Genomic DNA, 18632 nt, shown 5'->3' with positions numbered 1-18632 from the left:
CAGCAAGTGTCCTTCAAGAATGTTATTTGAGAGTATGAGTGGTGTTTTCTTAATGTGTTTAACCAAGATGGTCATGCCATGTAGTGGGAATGGATGAGGAACAGGTTGTCAGAAAAGCAGTACAATAGATGGGAATTGAGGTGGAAAGTACACAAGACAATAGAGTGGAAAGTGCTCATGTTATGTCTAGTCTCATAAACAGGTAAGTTTGAAAACTACTATATCTCAGGTAAACTTTTGAATGAAACAGATGGCTTTCATGTAGAAAAATACTTTTTATTTCACTCATCAGTACTATATTAGACTAATAATGAATATATACACAGTATGTTATTCTCCCAATGATATCTTATATACTAAATAAGTCTCTTACATCTACTAAAATGATCATGAAATTATTCAAAATGTATATGTAATTTTCTCCCAAGTCACTCACACACTTAAGTAACAATTATATTTACAAGTTTGATTTGGAAATATTTAAAATAAATTTTCAATTACCATCTTAAGTTTAATGCTGTATGCATATATTGGTTTTGAAAGTTTATATAATGTTTTGTTGAAAATGAGGTCAATGAAAGACATAACGAAGATAATATAAATGGTTCTAAGGAGAAGGGGCCTTGTTTTAAAAATAGAAAACTTCAAATGGAATTTTGTGTAGTAGTATAAGTATAAGGATATATTGTATCAGTTTTTGAGTTATTTTTGTATTGGTTTTTTCATGTTTCTGGTAAACTGTTGATGTAAAGCCAATAATTTTCTGTAACATCTCTTAAAGTTATCCCTCAAGATCTATTTCCCCCTCACGGGGACTATGTACCTCTCGCTACTCGGGCGAATTAAATCTGAATTCCTTCAAGAGGGATGACTCGAAGTACGGGGCCTGCCTCCAGAGTATTTCCTCACCAGATTCGTTGTTCAGCAAGCAGACCGTGTTGACGTTATAGTGGACCCTTCGTAAGACGTTCTCGATGCTTTCCGTGTGTCCGTGCATCTTGAGCTGGTCGACCAGTGTGTCTATGTACAACGATCCTGTGAAGAATTGGTGGAGATTTACTTTTATAGTCTTTAAAAATATTTTTGTAATGCTTTCCAATGCAGCATTAGGAATTAAGGTAAAACAAGTGTATGGTGCTTACAACTTTCAATTTTTAACTGGGAATGTTTTCATTAGTCCATCCCCATAGATAATATATTGAAGTTTTAGTATCATAGCTTGGAAGCTCAATATCCACTTGACCATACCTTCGTTCCCTCTCGAGGCATACTGGTACCACATCGTCGCATAGGATATTAATGTGTCCGCGTAAGTGTTGATGTTGCTGATTTCCGTGTAGTCTGCGTATTTCTCCTGCCACTCTGGGCCAGCTGAGGCTCTCCAGCCTACTGAGTCAGTTTGGGTGGGAACACCCTTTGCATCAAGATTGTTTGCTGTAATATAAGATTGTTTAGTTGCTAGCAGTTCAGGCTTATATATGTACGCTGTTTATTAATGAATGGGAACACTCTGGGGAGTTTTATCAAAGTGAAAATTACTTTGTGTACTCATTGTAATAAGATTCTTTTACTCATTTTGATAAGATTCTGTTATTCATTGTATCAACACTATTTGAAAAAACAAGAATTAAGAACAGTCTACATAAATCACAAGCAAAACAAAATTACATATAGAGAAAAGAGTGAAAGGAAACCTGTGGTCAAACCTGAGCATTAACCCATGTCAGACAGAACTTTATATATTTTAATATTATTTTCCTAACAATGAATGAAACGTGTAATAATAAAGAAGAGTGAATCTAGCTCACAGCGAAGATAAGGAAAAGCAACGTCTCTGACCTTGTGAGGTACAGTATAAATCCTATAATTATCACTTGCATTTCTATGCCATCAGAATTTTGAGCATTGTCATTTGCAAGCTTTTATTTGCTCTACAGAAAATAAGCAGGATATATTTGCCAAAAAACAAGAGAAATCTTTTGTCTTCTCTGTGTATTAATACTTATTTGTGGGTCTTGGAGTTGTGTGAATGGTAACTTTCAGAAATACTTACACGTAGAAGAAACTCTCCTCTTTTCCTTCTTGACAGAGCAGGCCTGAATGAAGAAGAGTTTGGGTTTTTTGAAGAACCACTCGATCTGTATGAAAGGGTCGATGAATTCACGCCTTCTGTGAATGCAGCTGTCCTTAACAGTCAGGTACGTCTTGTCGCCATGTCCCATGAAGAAAACTACCAGGCTGATGGACAGAATGAGTATTTATTCTTTGTTGAGTGTACTAGAGTATTAATTATCTTAGAGGTCTAGTATTAATGTTTCAAAAATGTTAATTCATTGTGGCCATGTCTTTGGAAGGTCATCCAAACTAGATGGCACAGTAAACAGTAAAACAAGGTTTTACGGTCTGTTAAATGTACCATCAGGACATTCTTTGCAATAACCTGAAGGGAACTTCATTTACCTGTTATAGAATTGATCCAAAACCTCATTTACTTTCTGTTAAATGTACCATTGAGAAGTTTTTTGTAAAAACATGAAGGGAACTTCATTTACCTGTCATAGAATTTATTCCTGGCATGCTTCAACTTATTGACGATCGACTTGATGTCTTCTGCCGTCGGGTCGATTTTGGTGAAAACGTCGTATCTGTAGGTCTTCTCGAACAGCTCTTTAACCCTGATGACGTCCTTCTGAGACCCCACACGACCCTCATTCACTGTGAATATGAGGCAGAGGCCGGGCGGACGCGAGGCAATGGGGTATCTGTCTAGAGCATTAAGAATGAGGTCTAGCTTGGGGTTGTACTTTTTGTCGCTGCGTGCCATCTCTCTCAGCTGCTCGAAGATGAAGATGAGTTTGTGAGTGTAGAGACGGTTCAGCATTTTCTTCTGCATCATGAAGAGGATCAGGTAATAGAAGGCTGCATCTTTGAGGCCTGGAACCTTCTCCAGTGGCTTGAGTTTTATGTGCTGCGTCAGAATCCTCTTTGCATCGTCGTCTTCCTTGACTTCCTCTGACTCGTGGAGAACCTGGGGTGTTGTGAGAAGGATAAATTGTAATAGCAGATGAGTCATATCAACAACAAGCATTTTATACCTATGCTGCTTTTTGAAAGGTATATTCAATACCTGTAATATGGAAATGAGCTTGAGTAAAAACATCTCTTATTTTAATAATTTAACACTGAATGCATTCATTAATCATATGACTTACGTTTCAGCTCTGCATAAAAAGTCTAGGGCTGGCCCGAAGGATTAGATTTTTATTTACGTTTATTGTAACAAATAGGTTACTTAGCAATGGGACCTACAGCTTATTGTGGAATCTGAACCACATTATACAGAGAAATTAATTTCTAATTACAGAAACATTACAGTACTCTGATTCCGCACTGGCTTTAGCTGGGAGCGAACTCGGTCTGCCAGATCAGTAGGCGAGTACGCAACCAACTCGTCCAGCGAGGAACTATAAAAAGTCACTAAAACCATACCTGGTACATGTGATAGATGTCTTTCGGAGTCAAATCATCACAAATCTTCATGATGATCTTGTTTTCCGCATAAACAAAGAACGACTTCTTGTGACCGACGGTCCCTTGCCGTACGGGAATCTTCTTCTGCGAGATGATCCCCCCATACAGGCTCTTGATCTGCTCTGGGATGGAATGCCCAAACATCTCGAATATCTCTGTGAACGCGAGGATTTCCTCATCGTCATCGTCAAGTTTCTCGTCGGAGTCCGAGAAGTTGCTCTCGAGTGTGCTTGGGCCGGAGCTGCTCCTCGACTTCTCGCAGGCACTTAGCTTAAGGAGACGGAGCTGCATTTCTCGCAGTAATGGGGTCAGGGATTTCTTTTCCAAAACTTGCTGTTTGCATGAAAGAGAGAAATTAGTTTTACGTTTGAAGGTTGTATATAGGCTTAGCAATTGTACTAATATAATGCCATATTGTTGTTAACTGGAAGAAGGGTTAGCCATACAAATGCTAAAAGAAGGAGTTTCATATTTTTATGAGAGTAAAGCTGCCATATTTCCACCTTAATGTCACAATATTTTAACAGACACACGTACCTTACTCTCCAGATTCGAAAAAGATTTACATATGCACTAGTGATAACTGGCATTGTGTCAACATCAATAATTTTGAAGACTACTGCCATTGACATAAATACATGGTTGAAGAATCAATTGATTTATTATAATAATGATAATGATTTAGTCCTGTAGACGATGCATGAAGGAGGGATATAAAAATCAGGAACTATGACAAATATAATACCTCATTTACCAAAGCACATTGATGTAGTATGAGTCGCTACAGGGCCAACTGTGCCTTGACAATGAATAAAAATTCAGAGTTACCCTCTTCCCTGAAATAAGATCTGATATGATTGTCACGAATTTAGTACAAACATTTAATTTAAGATTATCTGCAAAGAAGAATTCTAATGAAAGGGATTCCAATATTTTCTTTTAAAAAAGTATGTAACAGTGAAGTAGATTTTTAGCCTACTAATGTAATGATTATGGGCTTAAATCAAATAAACGAGCAGATAATGGTCATAAAGCCATTAGAAATAATAATAATAATGACAACGAATGAATATACAAGAAGAAAAAATCCCCCAAAATCATCATAAAAATACTTATTATTTATATACATATATAATTTTTTCACTTCTCTGAAAGTGGACTTTTTTCAAGGACACTTAAAGTCATAATTGGTAACAGTTTCACTTCCATGCTTCTTTGTCCTTGGCAGAAAGGTAAACAAAACAATAGGAGTTAGTCACTAGGGGCTAGGGGCCTATTTCAATACAGGCTAATTTACCAGTGTATATGTGTGTGTGTGTATCACTGAAATATTTGAATTGGTTCTTTAATTAAAAGGTGCATAATGGGACTGGAGATTGTCAGGGTAATGTAATTTTGTATTTTATTGTTAATGTTACTGTACAATATAGGTAGTACAGCTAGTGATTTCTAGGTTCAGACTTTACTTCATGTATAAATATTTAGGAATGCACTGTACTTACACTTCAGGTATTTAATCTCTTTTCTGGCCTTTAGATTTGAGGGAAACATTCCTTTTGAATGTTATCAAATATTCAGTGTAGTAGGAATATTAGTCATTGAGTTAATTCACTTGATAAAAGATTGGGCAAGATAATGATAGTGTCTTTAAGAGTGTGATGTAATGCAGGGTTAACTAACACATGACATTGTCACAATTCAAATGTAATTACTGTGCAGTTTGAAACGGCTGTGTGCCGGGCTAATACAGGTATTAGTTAATATTTAGAAAGTGCCCTATGGTAGCTGTATTGCTTATTATTATGGTACCATATTAGTATCCTATTTTCTCACGTTTGTACACAGTGTCTGTTCCTGACTGCCCATTTGTGTGCAAGTTTAAACATCTGTGCTTTTGTACTTAATCCTCAGGAACTAAACATCTAGACCTATAAAAAAATGTATAGTTTTTGTTGGCACAGAGAATTTAGGTAACTATGGCAATTAGATCATTGTATTTGTGAAATGTATAAAAGTCAGTGGCCTAATACCATTTGTAGAGATTTTATATTTGAGATTTGATAGTTTCTTATAGTATTTGGGTTGCTTATTAAGATTTTACAGTTTTTTGGCGGGGGTCGACTGTAATTAACCCCTGGGGATAGTACTAAACACGGCGAAATATTTGACGCACCAGTTCCTAATGGCTGTCGCATTCGAGGGAATGTTCCTTGCAGTCCATGTGGAGTGGTTTCCTAGAATGACCTTATTTTTGTGCAAGATAAATCAAAGCTGTACTTAGTTAAAAATAGAGAATAATAAAAGTAATAAAATGGAAGAGAACCAAATTTGGGGAGAATTTAGAGTAAAGGGGAAGTAAGCTAATGTGGGAGGTAAGTTCAGTATACCCCTAAATGGAGTCCCTACTTACCTCCAGCCTTTCCAGACTCCTTGTGATAGAATCAGCCTTAACCTCAAGGGTCAGCTCCCCCCTGCCTACCATGGTACCAACGCCCATGGCGCCGCCATCTGTGAACTCGCTGGGTCCTGTCGCTGGCTTGTGTTTTTCACTTCCCTCAGCCTGGCAAAGAATAATGATGTAAATGTTTAGGCCTATGTAGTAAGAGGTTGCTTATGTAGTCAGTAGGCTTAAGGGATGAATATCTCATTGCTGTAGCTTTCTTAGGAATAATGTAAATTTTTATGCCCATCTGGTGAAGAGATGTGGCAATGAACCAATAGGCATATTAGATGAAATTTTCATTGCAGTAGCTTTCTTAGTTCATTTAAGTCTAGCCCAAAGACTTGTGGATCAATTTGAGAGTTTAACTTTAGACTGAATTTAAGTTGAGGGCATTCAGTGATCAAAATTCTAAGGGTAGGCCACTTTTGAGTTTGGTTAGGATAGGTTAAAGTTTCCACTACAATCAGGTTGAGCAAGGGTTGCTAAGGATATATTCCTTTAACACTGGAATGTACTTTGTGGTAAGGTATATCAGGTGAACTTTATTTGGTTAAGTTGTTTGGCTTTAAAAAAGTTATTATGAATTATGATAAAATTATCAGGCTTTATTTTGGAAGGAGAGGTAAACATTGGAGCAAAAAAACAGTAGCTTTCAAGTATCATACAAGTATGCACCAAGACTTTAAGGCTTCATACAAGAAGATGTATGCAAGTGAATTTATTATATAAAAAAAAAAGTTTCAACTGAGATTTATTTTTATTGTATTAATTTGCTTGCTTCTTACCCTATTTGGATTGACAGCCAGGAATAGCATTTTAGGCAAATCCTCGTGTGGAATTTTAGAAAGGAACCCTTGATCTGAAAAGGAAAAGTTAGTTGATCTGAAAAGTGCAGATAAGTTAATGTTTTTTTTTTTTTTTTTTTTTTTTTTTTTTAAGGTTTATATCACAAGCAATATATTTGACTTTTTTTACCCTATTGCGTGATATTTTGTGACAATGTACACATGTTCAGTGTATAGTATATGTGACTTGCTCGAAACCACCAGGTAGAGACTTTAGATTGTCACATGAAATTGATTTTTAATGAAACTTAGTACAATGCCCTTTATTAATAATTAAGGATAATTTAATTTTTAGTGTGTGCAAGATTTACAGCTACGCAGCAAGATAACGATATGAAGTCAATTACATGCACAGACATTTAAGCTGTAGGAGGCGATAGATCATCCTCAAGCTAGCTTATAACAAGGAAATAAAAGCTGTGAGAAAGTTCTGTGGCTTGGAAAAGGTTAAAAAAAACAAAAAACAATAAGACCTAATGTTTCCTAGTTTCCAAACCACTGAATTAAGTGTACCTACAATTACAGTATTTGCGTTACAGATCTAAGAAATTCGTATTCCTGCTGATAAGGACTCGGATAAGAGTTCACATGAACTTCAGTGGCTGAAAGATAAGATAAGAGTTAGCTAAATTGTATGGCTGACAAAGGAGGCAGTGAATCATTGCTGTTATCATTTGCTTATCAAAGGATAATAAACGTCACGAGTTATCTGATGTCACAGAAACGTGTCTTCAGCTTAGATTCACAAGAAATGGCGTGATTTTGGACATTTTAAAAAATATTTTTAGGTTTACAGAATGGAGGGTTTAAATAATTGAAGTTTAGTGTGATTTTTTTGTGTATCAATTTGATAAAATGCATAATATGGCTGCTACTATCAATATTTAAAAAATCCAAAAGAGATTCATAATAAAATTGAGTTGGAATGAAAGTTACACACACATACACATGTGAAAAGTATTTAAGAACGACAAAGTATTATTGTAAACTTGTAGTTTTTGTGATTTTAATTGAAAATTTTTTTTTCAATCAAATTCATTGCTGCTGTATTGTCTGCAGTGGCTGTTGTATAATTGCAGTTATTGTATTTCCTTGGAATTATTTTAAAAACTTTGACATTAATATTACAAAATTCATAAAGACAGTTATTTCATTTACACATATTTTTTATATATTCACAACTTACACCACTTGTCCATAACGTTCCTCAGGTTCACATGTCTCTTTAACCTTCCATTTGTAAACAGAGACTTGAGTTGCTCCGTAAACTCTTCCATATCGAACGATTCCTTTTTCTCCAGCATTTTGAAAATTATCTATGCAAAAGACTTTAGTTTTGAAAAGGTTTTATGAGAAATGTATTAAATTTTTCAAGAAACTTATAAGCTGCGAAGAACGCTCCTTCAAAAAACATCCAAGTTCACTGCGTTAGTTTCGAAGACTCCTCGTTTATTGTATATATATTTTATATATATAGAAGCCAAAATAGCTTTAAATAGCTGCATTTATATAATTAAACTTCAATTTAAATAGACACTCAAGCAAAATTTAAAGAAAACTCCTCAAAATCTCAGAGATTCTAAACTATTCACAAAGACCGCCTCTTGTAAACTGAAGAGAGGGTTTTCGGCGCGCGTCAATATATCGGCCTAAGCTGCGGCAGGGGCCAATATGAGGGGTCTTTAGGTCAGGATACGAATAAAGAAGACGTTATACGAACTTCCTTATCGTTAAACAAAAGAAATCCGGGTTATTCGTGTTAAATTGTTTGTAATATCTATGGTATTATCTTGTCTTGGCTGATAATGTAATACAACATTCGTTTTTGACCGTACGTGTTGTGTTACCCGAAGCTCTAATCTGATAGACAACCCCCCTCCCCCCCCCCTCTCTCTCTCTCTCTCTCTCTCTTTAGCACATGTATATATTATTGTTATAATTATTGTCCACTTATTTTAATTCTATAACCTGCTCCTACAGATAAAGAGAGCACACGATGTCTCCTCGGATGGACTAACAAGTCTTTGAGACATCCTAATCCTTGTAACTCTCTCTCTCTCTCTCTCTCTCTCTCTCTCTCTCTCTCTCTCTCTCTCTCTCTCTCTCTCTCAGCAGAGAGCCATTTGACTTATAAAATAGAACTAGCCCAGACTCGAGTGTTTATATGTAGTTAGAAGGACAACTGGATAAAATATTAAAAAAAATATAATAAAAATGTAATAACTGACAATAAACGTATAAGGAAAGATAAAGCGTAGAAGATGAAGATCCACGAAATACAAATAAATTACCACCTAAGAGTTATTATTCTAAAAGCTTTCTTAAGTTAAAAAAAAACTGTAAATAAACTATTTATATAACCTAAGAAATATATTTAAATAATAATTTCAAGGGAAGTTGAAAAGGTCTTGTTAGAAGTTTGTGGGTTTGTTCATTTTTATTGTTAATAGAGCAAAATAAATGGGTAAGTGGGTAAATGAGTAAATCGGTAAATGGGTAAATAAGTAAATAAAAAATTATAAACTCAGTTACTTTGGCTTGGCCAAATAGATAAGTTTATCAAAAGTTGTTCGTCAAAATCCAGTCACAACGATAAAATATAGTAATAATAATAATAATAATAATAATAATAATAATAATAGTAATAATAATAAAAATAATAATAGTAATAATAATAATAATAATAATAATGAGTGGGTTAGGTCGTCAACTGACTGGTTAAGCAACATTGGGGCTGGTCAGTCGTTGGATGGGTGACCGCTCTCCTCGGCGTTGATTCCTTGGGAAAGGATCTTTACCATAATTTCCTCAGTCTACTCAGCTGTAAATTGAGTATCCTTATCCCTGATGGGGTAGGGTCCAGCTATGGGTTAAATAGCAAAACTCATCAATGATGGAAAGAAATGAAGAATTAAACGACAACGACGTAAATGGAACCTCTGGCAACAGAGGAGCTTCGTCCGGCAGCCAGGTATTCAGCCCAATTGAAGGGGAAGACGGTCAGGTACTTGGAGGTAGTCATCCAGCAACTGATCCACCACAACGACAGTAATCAACAACCAGAGACTGGAGCTACAGAAGCAAACCAGAGAAGAAATGGACGAGAGAAGAAAATAAGGAAATATGGAGATGCTACATCAGAAGCAACCCGACGGAGAGAGGATATAGAAGAAGGTTGGTCAACATCTGGAATGAGAGGAACACCCCACAAACAGAGCAGAGGCTGGCAGACCAAGTAAGGAAGCATAAAGAAAAACAACTGACTCTCCCCAACAGAAAGAGAGGAACTGGAAAGGGAAATGACACACGGCAACGAATTACAAGAAGACGAACTGAGAGACGATGCCACAGAAGACGACAGGGATGATGAGGTATCAAACAACGACACACGAAGAAACACCGACGAAGTAACAGACAGGACGGAATGGGTAGAAAAGATTAGACAATGGATGGAGCCAGATACAGAGAGAACAAAGATCCCCTCCATGAAAACTACAACACCAAGAAATTAAGGGAGAAAACAAGTGAGGTCAATGAAATAATGAGACTTATACACACCACCAATATCACAGAAATAAATAACTTGACATATGCAGGAGCAAGATTAGTAACAGAACTGATGAGGACACGAACACCAACACCACCAGCACAACCAACCCAACAGAAACCAAAACAGCAACCGCCTTGGAAAAGGCGCCTGTAGAAGCAAATCATGGTGATGAGATGTGACTTGAGTAAACTGAAAGAGATGGCAGATAAAAGGCTAAGAAGCAAGAAAACAAGGGAGGAACTCAACGAGAAATACAAAGTACAAGAGAGGGGACTAAACAACACAATAGAAGATGTAAAACAGAGGCTTAAGGCCAAAGCACATAAGATGCAACGATCCATGAACAGGAATAAGGGATACCAACAGAAACTATTCGGAGCCAACCAGAAAAGACTATAGAGCCAACAAGGAGGGTACGACAACCACCAAGAAATTCCTGAAGCCGAACCAAGTAAGAGACTCTAGGAAAACATATGGAGCAATCCGGTATCATACAACAAACATGCGACATGGCTCTAGGAGGGAGAATAAAACAAAGATTCACTGACATCACGACAGACACAGTCAGACACCAACTAAAGAAAATGCCCAACTGGAAAGCCCCAGGTCCCGATGAAGTCCATGGATACTGGCTCAAAAACTTCAATTCTCTACACCTACGAATAGCAGAACAACTCCAGCATTGTATCACAAATCACCATGCGCCCAAATGGATGACCACAGGAAGAACATCTTTAGTCCAGAAAGACAAGAGTAAGGGAAATATAGCCAGTAACTACAGGCCTATCACCTGCCTACCAATAATGTGGAAGTTACTAACAGATATCATCAGCGAAAGGCTATACAACTACCTAGAGGATACAAACACCATCCCCACCAACAGAATGGTTGCAGAAGGAAGTGTAGGGGCACAAAAGACCAGCTCCTGATAGACAAAATGGTAATGAAGAACAGTAAGAGAAGGAAAACCAACCTAAGCATGGCATGGATAGACTATAAGAAAGCCTTCGACATGATACCACACACATGGCTAATAGAATGCCTGAAAATATATGGGGCAGAGGAAAACACCATCAACTTCCTCAAAAATACAATGCGCAACTGGAATACAATACTTACAAGCTCTGGAATAAGACTAGCAGAGGTATATCAGGAGAGGGATCTTCCAGGGCGACTCACTGTCCCCACTACTCTTCGTAGTAGCCATCTGATTCCCATGACGAAAGTACTACAGAAGATGGATGCTGGGTACCAACTCAAGAAAAGAGGCAACAGAATCAACCATCTGATGTTCATGGACGACATCAAGCTGTATGGTAAGAGCATCAAGGAAATAGATACCCTAATCCAGACACTAAGGATTGTATCTGGGGACATCAGGATGGAGTTTGGAATAGAAAAATGCGCCTTAGTCAACACAAAAGGGCAAAGTAACAAGGACTGAGGGGATAAAGCTACCAGATGGGAGCAAGATCAAACACACAGATGAGACGGGATACAAATACCTGGGAATAATGGAAGGAGGGGATATAAAACACCAAGAGATGAAGGACACGATCAGGAAAGAATATATGCAGAGACTCAAGGCGATACTCAAGTCAGAACTCAACGTCGGAAATATGATAAAAGCCATAAACACATGGGCAGTGCCAGTAATCAGATACAGTGCAGGAATAGTGGAATGGACGAAGGCAGAACTCCACAACATAGACCAGAAAACTAGGAAACATATGACAGTACACAAAGCACTACACCCAAGAGCAAATACGGACAGACTATACATAACACGAAAGGCAGGAGGGAGAGGACTACTAAAGCATAGAGGACTGCGGTCACATCGAGAACCGAGCACTGGGGCAATATCTGAAAACCAGTGAACGACGAGTGGCTCAAGAGTGCATGGGAAGAAGGACTGATAAAAGTAGACGAAGACCCAGAAATATACAGACAGGAGAATGACAAACAGAACAGAGGGGTGGCACAACAAACCAATGCACGGACAATACATGAGACAGACTAAAGAACTGGCCAGTGATGACACATGGCAATGGCTACAGAGGGGAGAGCTCAAGAAGGAAACTGAAGGAATGATAACAGCGGCACAAGATCGGGCCCTAAGAACCAGATATATCCAAAGAACGATAGATGGAAATAACATCTCTCCCATATGTAGGAAGTGCAATACGAAAAATGAAACCATAAACCACATAGCAAGCGAATGTCTGGCACTTGCACAGAACTAGTACAAAAAGAGGCATGATTCAGTGGCAAAAGCCCTCCACTGGAGCCTGTGCAAGAAACATCAGCTACCTTGCAGTAATAAGTGGCACGAGCACCAACCAGAAGGAGTGATAGAAAACGATCAGGCAAAGATCCTCTGGGACTATTGTATCAGAACGGATAGGGTGATACTGCAAATAGACCAGACGTGACGTTGATTGACAAAGTCAAGAAGAAAGTATCACTCATTTGATGTCGCAATACCATGGGACACCAGCGTTGAAGAGAAAAAATGGATAGGTATCAAGATCTGAAAATAGAAATAAGAAGGATATGGGATATTCCAGTGGGAATTGTACCCATAATCATAGGAACACTAGGCACGATCCCAAGATCCCTGAAAAGGAATTTGGAAAAACTAGAGGCTGAAGTAGCTCCAGGACTCATGCAGAAGAGTGTGATCCTAGAAACGGCGCACATGATAAGAAGAGTGATGGACTCCTAAGGAGGCAGGATGCAACCTGGAACCCCACACTATAAATACCAACCAGTCGAATTGGAGGACTGTGATAAAAAAAATTAATAAATAAATAAATAAATTGAAAACCAGGAAACTTCAGTTTGCAATCACATTTACATCCGCATACATTAATCAGTAACACGTGTCACAATTCCTGATACATTGGCATAAATTTGTCCACAATATATACAATAGTTTCCCTGGCTAGTTGAATTGTTCATCTGTTTTTTTTTTTTTTCTTTATACTTTTCCTTTTATGTTAAACTATTTGTGTGTTAATATTTTAGTGTTTTAACTTGTTAAAGTATTTTAAATTTAAATTTTCGTTTTATTATTGTAGTATTAATTAAGTTTTCAATTTTTTTAAAAATTAGTTTCTGTTGGTTTTAAGTATATTTTATTTTATTTGGAAGTTTGTCAAATATTTTAGGCATTTTAACTTTTTTAAATGTTAAATTTGTCTCAGTTTTATATTGTGATAGTCATTTAGTTTTCACATTATTTTAAAATGAGTTTATATAGATTTCAAGTATACTTAAATTTGTTAGAAATTAGTTTTAACTTCAGGTAAATTTAATTTCAATTTTCATTTTATATTGTAATATTCACTTTTCACCTTATTTCAAAATCAATTTATACTGATTTTACAATATTGAGTTCTTACAATTCTTAGTTTATTTAATTATTATTATTAAGTTTAGTATATCTTAGTATATTTAGTTTATCTCCTTTTTAGTTTATTTTCAATGTTAGTCTCAACTACAGCAACTGTATTCTTGAAGAACCTTCCAGTAGTACTATACTACTCTGATGAGTCATAATTTCCGTTACTCTTTATCTAATACGTCACAAAAACTTTAGATTCCAGTGTTTGTTCTCCTACGTGACTTCACTCACATTTCTTTCACTAAATGATTAATGGAGGTTAGAGGATATTAATTTGAATTCATGTTCATTTTCAGGACGAAATTCATCTTTGGCAAGGTGCCAACCTTCTTGCATTCACTTTTAAAACTCCCTAAAAGATCTTTTTCAGTGTTTAAAATATGTTTGTTCCATTTTTTCTTGATTTAGAATAACAAATAAACTGGCCACTTCTTTGGGCCTAAGGCAAAAGAACCTATGCCTAGTCTTTTCTCAAATGAGTTCAACGGTTTTAAAACAATGTGAATTCTTACATGCTCTTGATTAGGTCTGTGGTGCAAGAATTTAGACCCAACATTTTCTCCAAAATAGCACAACAGCTTTAACGAGAAAATGTGACCTTTCCTTAATATGTGTTTTTTTAGGCCTATGGTGAAAGATTTTAGACTTAAACTTGTTCCCAAAAAGATCAAAACTATGTTAAAACGAGAAAATGTGACCTATCCTGAACTTGTGGTTGATTAGGCCTATGGCAAAGAATTTAGGCCTAACCTTTCTCCCAAAAGACCAGGATTTGAAAAGAAGAAATGTGACCTTCCCTTGATACCTTGATATTGGTGCTTGAAGCGGATTTGCTTGTGCGTTATCTGTTGATAACTTCTAGGCCACACTTAATTCATCAAAACAGACCAAAGTCTTAGAAGGTCCGTTTTCACTTTCCTTGACCAGAGTAAAACTTTGAGCCACTTTCCTTACAGTTAAGTGAATGACACATTTGAACTGACAGTTAAGATGGCATAACAGAAGACAGTTGTACTGTACTTGTACTGTAATGTACTCTACAGTACTGTACTATGCAGTACTGTATTGTACTGATTGATGCATATGCAAACTGTACAATGACAGACAATTTAACAGATCTAATAATGTTACATATCTGTTGAACCCCTAGAGATTAAAAGCTAAAAGAACATCGGTGCCTAAAGTATTGTAATGTAGTAGAAAAATTGCCTCGAAAATGTAGATTTAGAACTGGCCAGAAAAACATTGGCTAGTCGCTGAATTTGGTTAAGAAGAGATAATATTAAATCTTCTAAAAGGCCATAAAAGTGTAATGTGATGTCTGTAGACAATTGTTCCTGTATTCACTAACAAATTTTGGTGACCTTTGACAACTCAAAACACAAACATCTCGCGAATTTCGAAGGTTTGCACAAATTCACACAGGTTTACACAAATTTATGCTTACTATTTGCTAAAAGCAATTCACTGTCTTGTCTCTGTAAAGGCTCCATCTTGTACTTTGGGATTTGTATCACTGAAGAAAGAGTAGAGATTATTGTCCATTTCAATAGCTATTTTATTATCCTTATCTTGTTTTTGTCAGAAATTGCTCTTATCTCTCTTGATAGGTTATCTTATCATTGTAAAAAAAATTCTCTTAGAGTTTAAAAAATATAACAAAGAGTTCAATATGTCAGAATGCAAAAGATACTGATTGACATGCGTATTTATTATGGCATTTTTGTAAGGATTAATAAAATTATAAATTTACATTTTAATATATAGGTATTTGTATTAGTTATTTTTGTCAAGAATATTGTCGTTCTTGAATAAAGTAAGTTTATAATGATTAAAATGTCAATAAACCTTCATTTTTAAGGTTGGTTTTATCCATCTATATAAAAATTAATATTTTACCGTAATAATATTACTTTATTCGTTATATGTGCCAAGAAAAAAAAAGATTCTTAAATTCACCTTGCAATACTTTTATCATTAAATCATAATTCTAAGCTTAGTTATATCTACTAGATTAAAATAACAGAATCAGCAATTTTATTTAAATCTCTATGAAACTTGTGGCTTCGTTTACGATGACATAAGCGAGTTACTCTTCTTTACGATTTCTTGAATAATCCAGAACCTTCGTCTTATATATAAAAATTTTGATATAACTTCCATGTTTTATTGTAATTTTAACTTATATTTTACCGTTCCATTAACCTTTTGACACACTTCCTGGTGCATGTGAAGGAGAAACTCCTTTAGTTTTATACTTATTGAAATTTTGAAGCCTTCTGATGCAATGTGTTGTCTATATTTCACCCAAAATTATTCGTATTTATTGGTTTTTCTAAATTTTATATTAGTTTCAGCCACAATAATAACCTTCCCTTGTATTAATTCAATCTACAGACCTGTCTCTCGTAATATAGGCCTAAATTTTCCTTATATCCTTCTCATAGACCCTATACATAGCTTTAGCTTAGTCAACCCTGCCATTTTAATTAAAGCTTTCACGTAATTCTACTATACAATTATGAGCTTTAGATTTGTAAAATATACTTTTTAATACGTTAATTTCATACATTTTTATTATGTTGATCGAGATATATTTTGAAGCATTTGTTCTGCATAGTTGACTGATTCAATCGTTAAAGAATGATATCAGATTCGCTCGAATTATATTTTAAGTTATTGATAAATAGTCTGATCTTTCATAAATAATAATTGGTTTTATCAGCAAATATTTAAAATTGTCTTAACAACAAAGATACAAATAAGCGAAAATAAAAGAATAAACAAATAAAATGAGAATATTTACGTATTTTGGAAATTTTCGCCAAATTTGAATAAACGTGCTTTTACGATTAATCAAATCATTATTATAATAATAGACATAGTATATTTTTAAAATGCGTAGCTTTTAATTAAGCATATAAGAAAACATAAATAAAAAACGAAATCAACCTGAAAGTATAGAAGCTTCTTAAACAAAAAATGAAAAAAATGAGAACATATTGTTCGCTATGAATCAAATTGATATCATAAAATACATTTCGATTAATTAACATTGACTAAACAGTATAATAAATATCAAAATTAACTTAATTATAAAAAAAACTTTAATTTTGTAATAAATCCTATAATAAACAAATCCTTTTGACGTCACAGAAATTCCTCTTTGAAGTCTACTTTGTAACTCGTGTTAATTCCCGTAGGCCTATGGCTTTATTACCCAACCACAAGGCTAGGCCTCCCAAATATGGTGATATGACAAAATTTACTTTAATTTTAGAATTATTGGATGTTTTAAATCAACAAAATTAGGCTATAATAGGCCTAAATAATCCTAGATAATTGAGGATCTCATAGGACGAGGATAGGCCGATGTAGCCTAGGCGTAAATTATTCTCGAAATTGTTCAGTTAATTAATGACTTATTAATATCATTTTAAGAATGATTTTGATTTTTAATATGTTATAAGGTGGTTATAATATCCTTCAATAGGTTAGAATATGTCTTGATATGTGGGGTCTTCTAGGAAAGCAAATAGGCCTTCGTAGTCTAGGCCTAAATAATTTTTTTTTAATTTTTCAGGTCTTTATTGAATTATTACTAATTTAAATTTGGTTAGACTGCGTAGTCTTTTGATTTGTTGGGCTAATCTAAACTATTACAATATGCTATGTGCTACTGTAGGCCTAGGCTAAGATTATAGGCCTATCTTGCTAGCATAAGTAGTTAGTATATACCTAGGGGCTTATATTAGTATGTTAAGTAACTTGGAGATCGTTAGTAAAGGCCTATAGGTGGGTTATAAGCTAATCAATGCCAATTTTATGGTTTTTCTTACAGGCAGAGCTTAGCTATAGCCTTAGTAAAATTTGGCCGAGGGTAGCTTGTTAACTCTTAATTGTAGGCCTAGGCTTAGATGCAAGTAAGCTGGTTAATAGTTCTGATGAATTATCATCGTGTCAATTTTTTTGGAAGCGCCTTGATTTCTGGATGTAAATCAGGCTTAAATTTAGCCTTTTTCGTCAGTTCACCCACTATGGTATAACTTGCTACTGCTCATGTATAATATAAACTGCTATTTTGTTTTTCAACAAGGATCTAGGCCCTAGACCTTTTAATTTGTGAAACGAGGCACAATCATTATTTGAAAATACAGGCAGTCCCCGGCTTACGACGGGGGTTCCGTTCTTGAGACGTGTTGTAAGCCGAAAATTGTGGTAAGCTGGAACATCATCAAAAATACTAAGAAAACCTTACATTTAATGCTTTGGGTGCATTGAAAACTATGTAAACTGCATTCTTATTGCATTTTTCATCTAAAACCTTCAAATATTGATTATTTTGCATTTTTGGTGTCATATTTCTTGTGCCAGATGAGCGTTGTAGGCGTCATAACCCTGGAACATGCGTCGTAAACCTGGAAATAATTTCTGATAAATATAATTGAAAAGCGTTGTCACCTCGGAACGCCGTAAGCCGAACCCGTCATAAGCCGAACCTGTCGTAACCCGGGGGGGACTGCCTGTAGCATCAAATTAATCGCCATTACAAAAATGCTGTATAATTTTTAAATGTAAGTTTTACTTAAAATTGTGGAATGAGGTGGAAGTGAGTTTAAGCAATAACAAATCAAATCGAGTGTCGTCATAACAATGCTCATTAGATATAAAAATTTTGTCTTTCAGATGTTTACGAGGATGGAGAAAAAGATGCCGCTCAGATCTTTGGTAAGAAGATTGCTCGGTTATCCTTGAGTATTGAGTATTAATTTTCAGGATGTTGTTTTAATATTTGTTTTTTAAATTTTCCAGGATTTTGATTTAATTTTTATGATTGTTTTTGTAGGTTTTTAATTT

At 35.4% G+C, this 18632-nt stretch overlaps 2 protein-coding genes across 4 annotated transcripts in view; one reads left to right on the top strand and one right to left on the bottom strand.

Annotated features, from left to right (window-relative positions):
* Window positions 1-255: 255 nt before the first annotated feature.
* On the bottom strand, window positions 256-15319 carry LOC135205011 (uncharacterized). 3 transcript variants are annotated; one of them, XM_064235247.1, is made up of 8 exons: window positions 15223-15319; window positions 6760-6833; window positions 5942-6091; window positions 3490-3864; window positions 2553-3028; window positions 2054-2238; window positions 1249-1434; window positions 256-1035 (listed from the first exon to the last, which is right to left on the bottom strand). In XM_064235247.1, the coding sequence occupies exons 1-8, from the start codon at window positions 15266-15268 to the stop codon at window positions 830-832; spliced, it is 1698 nt and encodes a 565-aa protein (XP_064091317.1). In that variant the 5' UTR covers window positions 15269-15319; the 3' UTR covers window positions 256-829. The 3 variants fall into 3 exon arrangements, with proteins under 3 accessions (XP_064091317.1, XP_064091316.1, XP_064091318.1); XM_064235246.1 differs by lacking the exon at window positions 15223-15319 and adding an exon at window positions 8006-8418; XM_064235248.1 differs by lacking the exon at window positions 6760-6833 and having other exon boundaries at window positions 15223-15312.
* A 1586-nt stretch (window positions 15320-16905) lies between these two features.
* LOC135204991 (mutS protein homolog 4-like) overlaps window positions 16906-18632 on the top strand; it is a 23982-nt gene continuing 22255 nt past the window's right edge. Inside the window, 2 exon segments of the mRNA XM_064235219.1 lie at window positions 16906-17025; window positions 18462-18503. Coding sequence (XP_064091289.1) covers window positions 16983-17025; window positions 18462-18503 — 85 coding nt within the window. The 5' untranslated portion in view covers window positions 16906-16982.

The sequence above is a fragment of the Macrobrachium nipponense genome, chromosome 48 (genome assembly GCF_015104395.2).
Source record: "Macrobrachium nipponense isolate FS-2020 chromosome 48, ASM1510439v2, whole genome shotgun sequence".
Taxonomy (NCBI): Eukaryota; Metazoa; Arthropoda; class Malacostraca; order Decapoda; family Palaemonidae; genus Macrobrachium; species Macrobrachium nipponense.
The sequence above is the reverse complement of the archived record's forward strand: the minus strand, read 5'-3'. Positions and strand labels throughout refer to the sequence as shown.